Source organism: Eulemur rufifrons, chromosome 9 (genome assembly GCF_041146395.1).
Source record: "Eulemur rufifrons isolate Redbay chromosome 9, OSU_ERuf_1, whole genome shotgun sequence".
Taxonomy (NCBI): Eukaryota; Metazoa; Chordata; class Mammalia; order Primates; family Lemuridae; genus Eulemur; species Eulemur rufifrons.
In genome coordinates, this window is record NC_090991.1 from 56,137,516 (window position 1) to 56,153,297 (window position 15,782).

The window sequence follows — 15,782 nt, forward strand, 5'->3', positions numbered from 1 at the left end:
AAGTGGATCACGTGCCACAGCTGAGCTGCCCCCCAGCCCTCTGGTCTGTAATGACCTTGAGCTCTTGGGACAGTGACCCTGTGTACAGGAAAGAGCAAGTGAGGAACGCAAACCTCTGAAAATCAGGACATCAGCCTAAGAACTGCCCTCAGCCTCTCCGGTCAGAGCTGCACAAAGTAACTCAGAAGCTCATCAGCTTGCTCTGTGAGATCCTTAAAATTCAAGGCCTAGTAGTACCCTTGAAAGGAATGAATAATAATATCCACAGTGAAAACTACTTTTCTTATAGACAATTTAACAGTCCTCTTACACATAGGCTACCTCAAAGTAATTATGGCTTTAATAGGATGTGGCCTGGGTCCAAATCCAAATGATGACCACGGCTCACCCCGAGCCGGGTGTGTGGCCTGATCTGTGAAAGCCCACAGCTTCTCTGCCTGCAGCAAGGGCCACCGCCCTCCCGCAACCCAGGCCACTGCTTTTGGTTCCACAAACCCACTCCACAAACCCACTCCACGTGCGCTAGAAGTTTAACTGCCAGTTAACGTTTAGTCTTTAACCTTAACACTCTTGAAGAGATGAATGGGTGGGAACAGGCCAGAGCTGAAAGAGAAGAACTAATAACCTATAAAACAAATGCTGACCACTCACTGGGGAAGGAAAGTCTCTTCAACAAATGGTTGCATATCCGCAAATTGGATATCCACACAGCAAAGAATGAAGCTGGGCCTTTACCTTACATCACATTAAAAAATTAACTCAAAATAAATTAAAGACCTAAAAGAAAGACCCCAAATTATAAAAACCCTAGAAAAAAACACAGGGGGAAGCCCCACGACACCAGACTTGACTATGGTTTCTGAGCTGTGACACCAAAAGCGAAATGGGACCACACCAAGCTTACTGGAAACTTGTGTGCATCAAAGGACACAACAGAGCGAAAAGACAACCTGGGGAATGGGGGAAAATATTTGTAAATCATAAATCTGACAGGTGGTTAACATCCCAAATATGTGAAGAACTTTTACAGCTCAATGACAATAAATTAGGCCGGGCGCGGTGGCTCACGCCTGTAATCCTAGCACTCTGGGAGGCCGAGGCGGGTGGATCGCTCGAGGTCAGGAGTTCGAGACCAGCCTGAGCAAGAGTGAGACCCCGTCTCTACTAAAAATAGAAAGAAATTATACGGACAACTAAAATATATATATACAAAAAAATTAGCCAGGCATGGTGGCTCATGCCTGTAGTCCCAGCTACTCGGGAGGCTGAGGCAGTAGGATCGCTTAAGCCCAGGAGTTTGAGGTTGCTGTGAGCTAGGCTGACGCCACGGCACTCACTCTAGCCTGGGCAACAGAGTGAGACTCTGTCTCAAAAAAAAAAAAAAAAAAGACAATAAATTAAATAACCTGACCAAAAAATTAGCAAATGACTTGAATAAATATTTCTCCAAAGATGATTTACCAATGGCGAACAGGCGCACAAAAAGATGCCTGTATCATTAGTTATCGGAGATGCCAAACTGAGACGACAAGATCCCACCTCTTACCCACCGGGACGGCTACCATCAAAAATCCAGAGAGGAAATGGCGTAACTGGCAAGGATGTGAAGAAACCAGACCTTCCGTACAGTCTGGTGCGGCCACTATGGAAAACAGTACAGCCGGGCCTCAGAGAATGAAAAATAGAAGCACCCCATGATCCAGCAAACCCACTGCTGAGTCTGTATGCAAAGGGCGGAAAGCAGGGTCCCCAACAGATGTCTGCACATTCGTGCTCACAGCGGCGCCATTCACTCAGCCAGGATGTAGTGACAGAAGCAACCGCGTGTCCACTGACAGATGCGTGAAGAAGCGAAGCGTGACAGCTACGTGCAATGGAGTATTAGTCACGCTTAACAGGAAGGAAACCCTGACGTGTGCTACAACACAGATTAACCTAGACGACATTATGCCAAGTTAAACAAGCCAGTCACAAAAAGACAAATACTGTACGACTGCATTCGTGAGGTCCCTAAAGTAGTCAAATTCATAGAAGCAGGAAGTTGAAAGAGCAGAGAGAAACAGAGAATTATTTAATTGATACAGGTTTTGGTTTTGCAAGAAGATGAAAATGTTCTAGAGGCCTGTTTAACAACAATGTGAATATAATTAACATTACTGATCTGTACACTTAAAAATGGTTCAGATGGCAAATTTTATGTATTTTTACAATTGAAAACAAAAGCTGCCACTCAAGAACTTCTTTGCCGCCAAGACATTAGAAGCATAACTGTTTTCTTGATGCAGGTTTAGTAAGTTTTAGGGACAAATCTGCGTGATCTGAGAACTATGTCAAGAGGTATCTAATGTATTCTTTAAATACTATTCAACTGACAATGCTTAACCTTTTATAAACACCACGTGAGCCTAAAAACTTACTAACAAAGTTAGTTAATAACCCTCAATCTGTCAGTCATAAACCTTTTCAAATTCTAAAAGCCACATGTCATTCCCTTAGTAAGATGCGATTCTGGATGATGGCAAAATGAAGAAATGTCCAACAAGACTTCAAAAACCTCTGAATGTGACTCAGATATAGATTAACCAATTAGGTGAGACCATTAAAAAAATTAAAACTGAACTACTTCCATGAAGAAATCAGCATAGAGTTTTGCTGAAAGTTGATTAGGATCTGTTTAAAAGGATTTTTAACATTTTAATTTAATGTAAGCCTCTTACAAAAAAAACCAGTACTTTATAAAAAGCGTAAATAATATCTCAGTTTACTTTTTTTTTTTTTTGGAGACAGAGTCTCACTCTGTTGTCTGGGCTAGAGTGCCGTGGCATCAGCCTCGCTCACAGCAACCTCAAACTCCTGGGCATAAGCGATCCTCCTGCCTCAGCATCCCGATTAGCTGGGACTACAGGCATGCGCCACCGTGCCCGGCTAATTTTTTCTATATGTATTTTTAGTTGGCCAGATAATTTGTTTCTATTTTTTAGTAGAGACGGGGTCTTGCTCTTGCTCAGGCTGGTCTCGAGCTCCTGACCTTGAGTGATCCACCCGCCTCGGCCTCCCAGAGTGCTGGGATTACAGGTGTGAGCCACCGCGCCCGGCCCTCAGTTTACTTTTATGCCTACTTCTGGCTAACCCTTATGCAATTTAGAAAAACATCGTTAAGTCACAAAAATTTGAGAATTAAGAGTTAAAACAAATAAGTACAGTTAGACAGCAGCATAATCAACTATATGGCCTCTTGACTTTAACTGTGGAAAGATAAAGAGAAAAGCAGCTTTTTCAGAACCAGCTGAGGCAGACACACAGAAGCCCAGGCCTTCCCTGGACTGAGCAGAAGTCACCAAGGGGAGACTCCAGAGTTCTCCAGGCTCAGCGACAATGCCAGACCTCGCCAGGAGAGCCCTCCCCACAGCCTGACCTCCACTTCCCGCAGCTGAGGACGGGGACCCTACAGAAGACCAAGGCCTCAAGGGTTCCAGGCCCCAAGGGCTGGCACTGGAATATTACAAAAGGTGTTGCTTATCTATAGAAAAAGCAAAAGAGGCTGGGTGTGGTGGCTCACACCTGTTCCCCTAGCACTTCGAGAGGCCATGGCAGGAAGATCACTTGAGGCCAGGAGTTCAAGACCAGCCTAGGTAAGAACAAAACCCCATCTCTACAAAAAAATAGAAAACTTAGTTGGCATGGTGGTGCACACCTGTAGTCCCAGCTACTTGAGAGGCTGAGGCAGAAGCATTGCTTAAACCCAGGAGTTTGAGGTTTAAGTGAGCTCTGATGACACCACTGTACTCTAGCCTGGGCAACACAGGGAGACCCTATCTCAAAAAAAAAAAAAAAAAAAAAAGGAAAGGAAATGGCCAAAGATACCAGCATCCAGGCCCGTTTATACCAACAGACTGAAACTGCAGAAATAGACTGAGCAGGACATAAAACAGTCCCATTAAACACCAACTGAGTAGAACGTAAGGCACATCCCAACACCTGCCTGGTTCTAACTCTTCCAACAGAACCTACCTCAAAAGATGAGAAACTAAAAATGGGGAAGAGGGGAGAGGGGTGTCTGAATATTGGCATAAATTCTATTCCACTAAGAGATGCTTGGAAAACTAACTACTTTATGTAAATGGAGGAGACTCAACCATTGTAGCACTTCACGGCAACAATAATGCAACTTCCAGTCTCCCGACCTCCTCAGCCCTGCCTCTGTCCTGCAACCGCCTCCTTTCCTATTTCTGTGGAGTTTTTTGTAATGGAAATACCTTAACTGTTTCTCATTGTAAAAACTATACATCATCACTATAAAAATAAAACAACACACAAAAGCACGAAGTAGAACACACCAGAAAACAACATCACGTATGTACTTCTAACTTTGTGCACAGTGTCACAGATCTTCAGAATCTGACTAGCAGGTTTGCACCAGAAAACCCCAGAAAAAAATCTAAAAATAAATAAACTTTGTGCACAACACTCACTTGTGCCTACTCAAATGCAACAGCACCGTCCACACTGTCCTCCGTTCTCCTCCAAGGCCGCGGCCGCCACACCATGTCGTGTGTCAGGACTCACAGGCTGATCCCGGTGTTTCTCCTACATGCGCGCACCGTTTTCGGGGTGCCCCTAACCAAGTTAATCATGTTCTAATGATGGTCATTAGGTCCACCCCCACCAGTTTTTCACTACTAGAAACTGCTGCAAGTCATTTTTTTTTTTTAAAGAGACAGGGCCTCGCTCTGTCACCCAGGCTGAGTGCAGTGGCCTGATCAGCTCACTGCAGCCTCCAACTCCTGGGCTCAGGGGGTCCTCCTGCCTCAGCCTCCCAAAGTGCTGGGATCACAGGTGTGAGCCACCACACTAGGCCACAAGTAATAAAACATATAAACATCTAGTGTCTTTTTTTTCTTCAGATAAAATCCTTTAAGTATAATTGTTCGATCAAGCAGTGTATTTATGGAAAAGGAACACAGCTTGCCAAATTATTCTACAAAAACGCTCTACCTGTTTCAACTCCTACCTTCAGGTTACACAGCGTTCTCCTTCCCTGTGTCCTTCTCAAAGCTACAAGCCACCTCTGTGTCATCCTACTTGCAGTGGTCACCCACAAGCCTCCACCTCGCAGACCTCCCGTTTCTCCAGGACCCTCCCCTGGCATACTGGGCCATCGCAGAGCACAAGGCCTACAGGACGCTGCGCTGTGTGGGCCGTGTGGGGCAGCCTGCTGGACCGGGCACGGCTGGGGTTCGTGCAGATGCTCCTCATGAAGGCCCTGCGCAACTGTCATCGAGGCATCTCCAGCCCTTGGTGCAGCACGTGACAACCTCCAAGTGGACACAGGACGTACAGTCTTCACAGGCTGCTTGACCCAGCCACGTGGCAGTCACTCTAAGTCTTTGAGTCACCCATATCTCCCCTAGTGACTGTCTACGTCACGACATGAGTGCTGGCCACATGAAGGGAAGAGGGTGCACTGAAGACAGAAGGCCTCTGACACCTCTGCCCACTCTGCAGACTGTGCAAGCTCCCTGGGCCGGGTCCACGTTATATTAGTTCTGCTCAACTCTGTAATATGGGAGCTTTATGGTTTTAAGTGAAACAGAGTTGACTTTTTTTTTCTTTTTTGAGACAGAGTCTCGCTCTGTTGCCCAGGCTAGAGTGTCGTGGTGTCAGCCTAGCTCATAGCAACCTCAAACTCCTGGGCTCAAGTAATCCTCCTGCCTCAGCCTCCCGAGTAGCTGGGACTACAGGCGTGCACCACCATGCCCGACTAATTTTTTCTGTATATATTTTTAGTTGTCCATATAATTTCTTTCTATTTTTAGTAGAGACAGGGGTCTCGTTCTTGCTCAGGCTGGTCTCAAACTCCTGAGCTCAAATGACCCGCCTGCCTCGGCCTCCCAGAGTGCTGGGACTACAGGTGTGAGCCACCGCGCCCGGCCCAGAGTTGACTTTTTATGCACTCTCATATTATTTCTACAACCACTGGATATAAAACTTCATCCAAATGTATCAGTCTGGAAGCATTTTTATTTGTGCAAATTATGACTGTTGGACTTTTGGTAGTGTACTCTCAGAAGTGTGTGGAACATCTGAATCGAGTCCGTTACTGTGACAGCACCACCACGAGCACCATGACAGGCTGCCCTGGGGCCCAGGGGCCTTCCTGGAGCAGAGCAATGCTGCTCTGAAGGTTGAGCCCTCTCTGGAGAGAAAGACACTAGGTGTGTGCAGACGCAAGACCTGTGTCCCGGTGCCAAGTGGGAGAGCACTGTTCCCGACTGGAGGACCAGGAATCCCCGCATTACAGATTCCTGTTCCCGCCAAGGGCAGTGGGTGTGCCGGGAAGCAGCGCTCTGCTCGAGGCCCAGCCACACAGCCTCTTTCCTCAATGCCACAGTCACAGCGGAGATGACAAGGCCCAGAGCCCAGATCTAGGACAGACTGCTGCAATGCAGACACACTCTGCAACATTTCAGAAAGCAAACTGCTCAGGTAAGAAAAGGAACAGGGGCAAATCTTCTGCTGTTCTTCTAGTAGTAAGTTGCCCAAAACCTCACAGCAGATTAACCTGCAAATACCACATAGGTGAATTTCTTAAAAATATGCCATCAAAAAGGACGGCACGTGACTTTTTCATGGTGAGGCCTGTCTGCTCACCTAAGCGGGAAACACAAGCCTACTGCAAGGGCACGAGTATGAATGAACTATGGGCCAAGCTGAAGGGCAGCCTGCCCTAGACGCAGAGCTGAGCAGCGGCACGGGAGCAAATACGCGTAGGAAGCACTACGTCCTGACAATGGCAGACTTTTCTGGAACTTACAAGTTTCAGACGCTTCTTGTGTACCTTATTTTTATAAGAAATTCTGAATTTATTATAAACATTTCATTAATTAGGAAGAAGTTGTTGAAATGCTGCTAATGATTTAACTTTGACACCAATAACTCCTCTTTAAGCTCCTGGGTCAATTTAGTAAAAAGTATCCTGAGATTTGCAAGTCAAGCTGTTTTGAAATGTTTTCCAACTACTTATCTGCACAAAGCAGAACTGTCTCAAATCACCATGCAACCAGAACAAAGTAACTGTAAATCAGACGCCTGAAAGACTGACAGGGAACCCCAATCACCACCTGCAACACTCGCCACCCCCACGGACTTACTCCACGCCAGCAGCGCCCCGGCCGCCGGGAATGACAGTGCACACGCACACAGCACCGACACGTGTGCCAAGCACTCAGCCATGCATTTCGTGCATCCTCCTCCGTCCCTGACAGTAATCTCCTGAGGCAGGCACTGTTAGCACCCGCATTTCACACACAAAGAACGTGAGGCCCAGAGCAATTGAGAAACTGCCCAAGGTCACATAGCAACTGGACAGAGCCAGGATTCCAAGACACACAAGGTGGATCCCGTCTGAGCTCTCAGCCACTTGGCGATGGTGTCTTTCTGTAACTAATGGAGGCTGCCGACCGCTGCTTACAAAATAAACCCCGAATTATAAAGCACCACTTACTGTTTTACATTCTAGGGTCATATATAAGATTTCACTTGAAAAAGCACTTCCACTGTCCACCCAAACTCTCTGAAAGTCCCTGATCTGTGCTACTCATTGCTAAAACAGTGACGCACGAGGAGGCCACCGTGCTGCGGCAGTGAAGTGCTCTGTCAGACGAGAAACAGTTCCAGCATCAGAAATGTAACACGTGCACTGAATATAAACCAAAACCAAAACTAAAACCACAACAACTGTAGGAGGAAAAAGGATGTTTCTCACTGTCTATGATTTATCTGAGATTTGCGCGTTTGTCGGCAGTGCTCATTTCCCAGCAGGTAAGGAGGACCAGGAGATGCCAAAAGTTTAAGAAAAATACGAAGGGGGAGAAAACCAAATTGACAAAATTCTACCTATAAATTTAACTTGTTTTCCTGGCAGACAGGAAAAGGACCACCATTAGTTTATTTACCAACAGAATGAATCACTGATTCCGGCTTTTGAAAATTTGTATTTCATGAAAACACAGACTAAGACACTGAAATAAGCAAACACAAGAAACTGTAATTTATTACTATAAGTAATATTTTCTAAGTGTTGGTCATGTGCCAAGAGTTAAGAGTCCTACCTGCAGTGATTGGATGGATCATCGGCGTTCTCCACAGCTCTATATTCAACAAGAAAGCGGAAATGGCCTGCGTGAATACACCCGCTCTACCAGCGCCGGCAGGGACATAGGCAGCCCACGCCGCTGCCGATTCACCCGAGAAATCGGAGCTGGGCCAACGCCCCACCTGCCGATCACACCCTCCCCCCGGCACTGTACGAGCCAGGCACCCACAGCAGCTCAAGGAGAAGACAATTCTGCCAAGTGTATGGAGGGCCACGAACCCTGTTTACCTCTCAAAAACAGCCGTCCTCTCCCTGCTCCATCTGAAAGATAAAAGTTAGGCTTTTGGGGAGTTGGAAAGGGGAGAAAACAGGAAATGTCAGTTACTTCTTACCTTGTTTCTCTTTTTCCTTTAGAGGATCCGTGTTGTAGACTCGGAATCCATTTTCCATCCCACAGGCAAAGCATCCTAAACAGGGAGTGAGAAAGAGACAGATCAATCCAGGCCTGGAGTGGGCAAACGCAAGGAGTCTGGAGAAACCGCATCTGCTAAGAACTCCTGTAGGTGCTCACACCACACAGACACGACATGTGCTACGTCACAACTACTGTCCTCGCAGAAACATTATTAAGTGACAAAACATGCACATCCTAGTGAGACATTTTCAGTTTGTTGTTTAGCATGCACATGAATCTCTGGAGCTCCTCGCACTAACTTCCCCGCTGCAGGGTCCTCCTCCGGCACCTGTGGACCCGCTTCCCCTTGGCCACTCAACTCCAGTGAGAGGAGCTCACTGGCCACGTGGACAAGCCGCTCCACCCCCCAGCATTTCCCTCAACACCTCCCTCACGCTAACGCTCACCACCCGCCTCCCGTTCCGAACACACGTCTTGAGAGAGCGGCGTGTCAGGTACCACGCCAGGTCCCGGAGAGGCCACAGCTAGTGGAGGACAGCCGCGAAGGAGGCAGTCCTGCCCAGTGTGGACACAACAGGTCAGGGGAGGGGCAGGGTGCAGCAGAGATGGAAGGGTGGTCCTGGACTCCCAGAACAGGGAAGGCAGGAAAGTGTGCTCATTCTCAGCTACTAGTCTCTAGAAGCCAGCTCTGAGGTCTCCCCTGACGTTGCTGCCACCTATAAATCGTCCTAACTCCTTAGTCACGGTCACAATAACACTCATCCTGGTCACCATCTCCAAGCCACACACCAGGTTGTTAATGGTCCAAATAAAAGGCACTGCTAGGACCTAAACGAAGCCCTCAAGTTTGAAGATGATGATGTGATGTGTTAGTTCCTGTGACTTGGACTGCGTCTACCACAAGCGTGACCCAAGCACTACATTCATCTCCTTAAATGCCAGGTCCAGTGTTAGTTCGCTTGAAGCTGTGGCTGGAAAGGGAAAAACCAAACCCTCCAATTCCTTTTCACGTAAAAGGCTGCAAAGTCCGGTTCCTCACGGTGACTGCACAACTGGTTTGAAAGCCAATGCCCTCTTCAACTACCAGTCTACTGATTTCGATCTACTTTTCCAGTTTCCAGAACCACATTATTCTACCCCGTCAGCCACCCTTCCACACGTGAAAAGCATGCCTGTATTTTTTGTCCCAGTCGCTTTAAAATAACAGATCTAAGGACCCATGAAGCTGCCCTTGTAAACTGGAGCCCACATCTGGCAATCCACTCTGACACTCTGAAATGTAATTCATCTGAGCGTGGAACCTGAAACTCACTTGAAAGTGCTGTGTTCCTATCTCTTAAATTATTCTGGGTTGTAACTCTCTATTATTAGAATCATAGAATCCAAACAGAGGAATCAGAGCTTTCCTTGACAGAAAATATGAGAGCAACAGAGGAGTAAAACCTTTTCCCTTTCTCTGAACTAGTGCACCTTCCCCAAGTTGTAAGCCTGTGCACCTGTCTTCATCAGAACACACATATTTCTGACAAGATTTGTAAGAAATACATAAACCACCTCTGTAAATCCACAAGAGAAAGGCAGACAACCCAATAGAAAAATAGGCAAAAGACCTGGATGTTTCATACAAGAGGATTCCAGATGGACAACACACACACAGAATCAGGAAATGCGAACAAAACACAGAAACAAAAATAAGTACAAAAATAAAGTACAGAAGTAGGCAAAACCAATCTCTGATGTCAGAAGTCAGGCTGGGGGCAGGCACTGGAAGCAGCCCGGGGTGGCCAGGTGTATGCAGTTTCTTGCTTGCTAGCAGTAAGCATGCTCAGTTCAGAACATGCATCGGGCTGAACGCTTATGACAGGTGCACTTTTCTACACGTAGGGTACACTTGGACAGAAAGATGGTGTCACAGACACCAAAAGGTTGGAAAACTCTCTTTAGGGAGACTAAGCATCACCCTTGCTAGCTGAACAAAACTTTCTTCCCAGAGAAACCATCAGCACACAGGCGACTCAGAGACTGCGCACACCCTGGGGGAGCTGGCAGTGACAAGGGAGCCTGACTGGCTACAGGACAGAGTCACGGAGAGGGCATTCTTCCTAATACATGTAACTCACATTTAAATGCTCCCACCCCTGAACTTTAGAACTGCAGAAGTAGACCAGGGAAGTCAGCAGCTCAGGCCAGGATACACAGCAGGAATAGATACTCAAACACTTCTGCTTCCCACGGAAATGGAAACAAAATAGGTGGACATGTAATAGAAATGGACATTTCAACACTTTTGAGTCTTGAAGACTATAGTGCAAATTTAACCTTATGGGCAAATATCCTTTTAAAATGATTTATAAGCCTGAATTTACAATAAGAATGTTAAAAACACTGAGAGTAAAAATTAAAAATCAGTGTTATGTAAAAATAAAATGTAACGAACAATCTGGCATACATTTACATTGTAGGCTATTAACCTAACTGTGACCAGAAGCTTAAGTATGAATGCGTATTTATTAAGGAGACGTTGCATTACTGTTAATCCCTTAAAGGTTCTCAATTAATTATTGTCAAAACCTATTCAAAAAGCTACTGGCCCTCCTCTTCTAATGCAAATCCAAAATGTTCAAATACTGTCCAGTGTCCAACATCTGGCCCCAAACACAAACCTCACTAACCTCAGTAAACGTGCTCCTTCACAATCCCTACTGTGCGGCCAAACCAAACCCACTTGGGGTCACCGTGGAGACCCATTCAGCCTCAAGCTTCCCTATGGCCACTACTGCTTGAGTCTAGTTTTGCGGCTTGAAAGGCCAGAAGTAAACTTGCCCTCCTCCATTTTTTTTTCCTTTTTTGAGACAGAGTCTCCCTGTGTCGCCCCAGCTAGACTGCAGTGGCGTCATCATAGCTCACTGCAACCTCAAACTCCTGAGCTCAAGCGATCCTCCTCCAATTTAATGAAAAACTTCCTATACTTCTCTTGTGGCATGCATATTGTCTACCTTTTACCTTTTCCTTAGACATATCTCATTAATAGTTCTCCTACTGCACCACTAGCAATACAAGGGACAGGTTTTGATTATATCCAATGTATCCTTCAAACCCCAAGAAGTGTCTGGCACACCCAGCACAGACTACATACACGCCAAATGAGAGAGGCAATCACTGCATTGCCTATTTAAAATTACCTTCACCTGCCGGCGCCACAAAGAAAAAAAAAAAATTACCTTCACAAATACACCATCGTATAGCACTTGCTTTGATTCTGTTCAAAAACAAAACTTCCAAAGCCAACAGGTAAAAATTCTTACAAGTCTGTCCTTGAATAACAGCCATTATTCCTTTTCTCCCCAATTACGAATTTTAGTAGTGGGCACTGAAAATCTGAGGTGGTATCTGCCCACCTTCCAGTTCCCCGCCCAACAGGGAAGGGCTGTGGGAGACCCTCCCCGTCTCACATGCAGCAGGAACCTGGTCGCTCCCACCTGTGTCCTAGGCCCCTAGATAGGCCCCTGGTAGGCACACCCTGTGTAAACGGATCACTCTCTCCTGGTGGTTTCAATCATCCAGCGACTACAGCTGGATTCCAAGATGCAAAAAGAAATGAGATTTCCCTTAAAGGTATACCTTAAAAGTCCTTATATTCCATACACCAAAAAACACCTGGAGGTGGTGGGGGAGAGGGTGACATTTTCTGCCTGAAACCAACAGAAAAGCTAAGAACTATACCCAACCTAGGTCACATGGCCTACAAAAATCCTCAATAAAGTGTAGTTCTGTGGCTGAAAAGAACTTAAACAATTTTCAACCCAACTACACCTTATTTTCTCAAGACCCTAAAAGGAGTACTAGAAAAAACGGAGTTTTGAGGCACAGTATAAATTATGCCACGGGGAAAAACCCCAGCCAAACCCGCCGGCAGCAGCGGGGACCCAGAGTGGGTGCGCCGGGGAGGGGTGGGGGCTACTGGCCAAAGGGTGCCCCGACCTCCGCCCGGGACAGCCAAGGGCGCGACCGCAGCCGCGGGGTCGCCAAAGACTGGGGAGGAGCGGGCTCAAGCTGGACACCTGGGAGCGGCGGTGAGAGGGCAAGGGGACCTTGGGAGGCGAGGCCGGGGCAGGCAACGGTCTCCGGGGCAGTGGTCTCCGGGTGGGGAGGCCCGGGGCGTGGGGTCTCCGGGTGGGGAGGCCGGGGCGTGGGGTCTCCGGGTGGGGAGGCCGGGGCGTGGGGTCTCCGGGTGGGGAGGCCGGGGCGTGGGGTCTCCGGGTGAGGGGCCCGGGGCGTGGGGTCTCCGGGTGAGGAGGCCGGGGCGTGGGGTCTCCGGGTGAGGGGCCCGGGGCGTGGGGTCTCCGGGTGAGGGGCCCGGGGCGTGGGGTCTCCGGGTGAGGGGCCCGGGGCGTGGGGTCTCCGGGTGAGGGGCCCGGGGCGTGGGGTCTCCGGGTGAGGGGCCCGGGGCGTGGGGTCTCCGGGTGGGGAGGCCGGGGCGTGGGGTCTCCGGGTGAGGGGCCCGGGGCGTGGGGTCTCCGGGTGAGGGGCCCGGGGCGTGGGGTCTCCGGGTGAGGGGCCCGGGGCGTGGGGTCTCCGGGTGGGGAGGCCGGGGCGTGGGGTCTCCGTGTGAGGGGCCCGGGGCGTGGGGTCTCCGGGTGGGGAGGCCGGGGCGTGGGGTCTCCGGGTGAGGGGCCCGGGGCGTGGGGTCTCCGGGTGAGGGGCCCGGGGCGTGGGGTCTCCGGGTGGGGGGCCCGGGGCGTGGGGTCTCCGGGTGGGGGGCCCGGGGCGTGGGGTCTCCGTGTGAGGGGCCCGGGGCGTGGGGTCTCCGGGTGGGGAGGCCGGGGCGTGGGGTCTCCGGGTGGGGAGGCCGGGGCGTGGGGTCTCCGGGTGAGGGGCCCGGGGCGTGGGGTCTCCGGGTGAGGGGCCCGGGGCGTGGGGTCTCCGGGTGGGGAGGCCGGGGCGTGGGGTCTCCGGGTGGGGAGGCCGGGGCGTGGGGTCTCCGGGTGGGGAGGCCGGGGCGTGGGGTCTCCGGGTGAGGGGCCCGGGGCGTGGGGTCTCCGGGTGAGGGGCCCGGGGCGTGGGGTCTCCGGGTGGGGAGGCCGGGGCGTGGGGTCTCCGGGTGGGGAGGCCGGGGTGTGGGGTCTCCGGTGGGGAGGCCGGGATGGGGGTCTCCGGGTGCGGAGGCCGGGCGGGAGGCGGCAGGGCGGCAGGGCCGGGCCCGCCTCACCGTGGTCCTGGTTGAAGCCGGCGTACAGCAGCCCGTTGCCGTGCGGGTTACACGGGAGGAGGTTCATGACGCCGCCGGTGTCCGCGCTCCTCAGCGCCGCATGCCGCTCGGGAGACCGGGCGCTCTGGTCCCGTCGGGCCGGCGCTGAGGCCGCCGCGGCCGGAAGTACTGAGCCTGCGTGCGTGCGTGCGTGCGTACGCTGCGAGGGAGCCCGCAGAGCGCCGAGGGCATCCAACCGAGGCAGGGCGGCGAGGGAGCGCCGAGCTCGCCCGCGACTGTGTGGCCCGCGTGAGGAGCGCCACCTGCGCGGGCCCGGGCGCCGGCTGCCCGGTGCGGGCTTCCTCCCCGCGGACCGGCTGCACCGTGAGAGCAACGGCCGGCACTGCACCCGCGTCCCCAGGGCCCGGGCCGCCGCCGGCCGCGTGCGTGGAGTGACTCGAGTCCCGTGCGAGGGGCAGCTGCGGCTTCTCCCGAGGGTGACCGCGAGGAGGCGGAGCTGGGCGGGCGGCCTCGCGCGCGATCGTGGGACAGACCCAGGGTCGAATGACGGGCGGGACGAGACCCAGGACCGCTAAGTGCAGTCCGCAGGTCGGCACCCCGCTGCCTGGGGCCTCGGGCGCCGTGGGTGCCGGTCGTGACTGCCGAGTCACGAGGGAAGTAGAGGCTGGTGTGGGGCTTTCCCTGGACTTCTCTGCCACCCTTGGGGCACTCAGTTCGTATTTCACTCAGCGTCTTCCCGTGCCTGGGGTGTTAGGACATCCGCTCCCCACGTCGGTTGTGTCAGAGCCCAGAAGTTCGGAGCTGAGCTGCCCACTGTGGATACGTCCACTCAGACCCTGTGGATATGACCTTGTTTAGAGTCTTTGCAGATGTAATTAAGGATCTCGAGATGAGATCAGCCTGGATTAGGGTGGGCCCTAAACCCAGTGACCAGCGTCCTTAGACAAGAAGGGAAGGGGATAGGATACACAGGGGAGCGAGCTGTGAAGGTGAAACTCCACAATCTATGGTGCGGATTCGTACGTGTAACGAAAGCCCAGGGTGTGGTTTACACAGAATTGGAGATGGTGCTGACTCCTGGGGGCGGAGAATAATCTAACAGGGGAAGGGCCGGTGTGGTCAACTGAATAACAACCCCCAACAAGGACCCTGAGCTGGGGAGAGGAACCCGGACTGTCTGGGTTGGCCCTAAACTCCTGGCTTCAAGTGATCCTCCCATCTCAGCCTCCCAAAGCGCTGGGGTTACAGGCGTGAGCCACTGTGCCTGGCCTCTGGAACCTTTAAATATAGTATTAGTTTATTTTGGGAAAAGAGTATCTGCAGATGTGGTTAAGTGAAGGATTTGAGATGTGGAGATTGTCCTGGATTATCAGACTGCCCTGAGTGCCACACATGTATCCTTATAAGAGGAGGCAAAGGGAGAGTTGACACACAGGAAGAACACCACGTGACGACGGAGACAGATCGGAGCAATGCAGCCACAGCCACAAGACGCCTGGTGTCCCCGGAAGCTGAGACAGGAAGGAAGGATCCTCATCCCGAGAGCTCCCTAATTTCAGCCCAGTGATACTGACTTTGGCCCTGTGGCCTCCAGAACTGTGACAGAATACGTTTCTGTTGTTTTAGGCCACTAAGTTGTGGTAATGTGTTACGGCAGCCACAGGGAACTAAAACAACATGCGGGGGACTTTGTGGATTCTACTTCCTAACTCCTGCTGCTTAAACTGCTGTGTCGTGGGTACACGGGTATATATATTCATAACAGTGTTATCATTCATTAAGATATACATGTTATGTGAACTCTGTTATATACATAATGATATGTTTTGCAGAAAAAACAAAGAACCTTAAAAAAGAGCCACCATCTAGTATCTCCATTTCTGAAGTGGAACACGGAACATTGACAAGATTTCAGGGCAAGGGATCAGGAAACCAACAGATAGGCCGGGCGTGGTGGCTCACGCCTGTAATCCCAGCACTCTGGGAGGCTGAGGTGGGAAGATTACTTGAGCTCAGGAGTTCAAGACCAGCCTGAGCAAGAGCGAGACCCCGTCTCTACTAAA

General features: G+C 50.7%; 1 protein-coding gene across 3 annotated transcripts in view; it reads right to left on the bottom strand.

Moving 5' to 3' along the window:
* WDR45B (WD repeat domain 45B) overlaps positions 1–13,886 on the bottom strand; it is a 29,304-nt gene extending 15,418 nt beyond the window's left edge. Inside the window, exons 1-4 of one of the 3 annotated variants that reach the window (XM_069483054.1) lie at positions 13,720–13,867; positions 8,488–8,562; positions 8,384–8,416; positions 8,112–8,150 (exon numbers count right to left, since the gene is read on the bottom strand). In XM_069483054.1, coding sequence (XP_069339155.1) covers positions 8,112–8,150; positions 8,384–8,416; positions 8,488–8,562; positions 13,720–13,786 — 214 coding nt within the window. In that variant the 5' untranslated portion in view covers positions 13,787–13,867. Of the gene's footprint in view, positions 1–8,111; positions 8,151–8,383; positions 8,417–8,487; positions 8,563–13,719 lie in introns of all 3 variants that reach the window. The other 2 variants (XM_069483055.1, XM_069483056.1) reach the window with 2 other exon arrangements.
* Between the last annotated feature and the right edge of the window lie 1,896 nt (positions 13,887–15,782).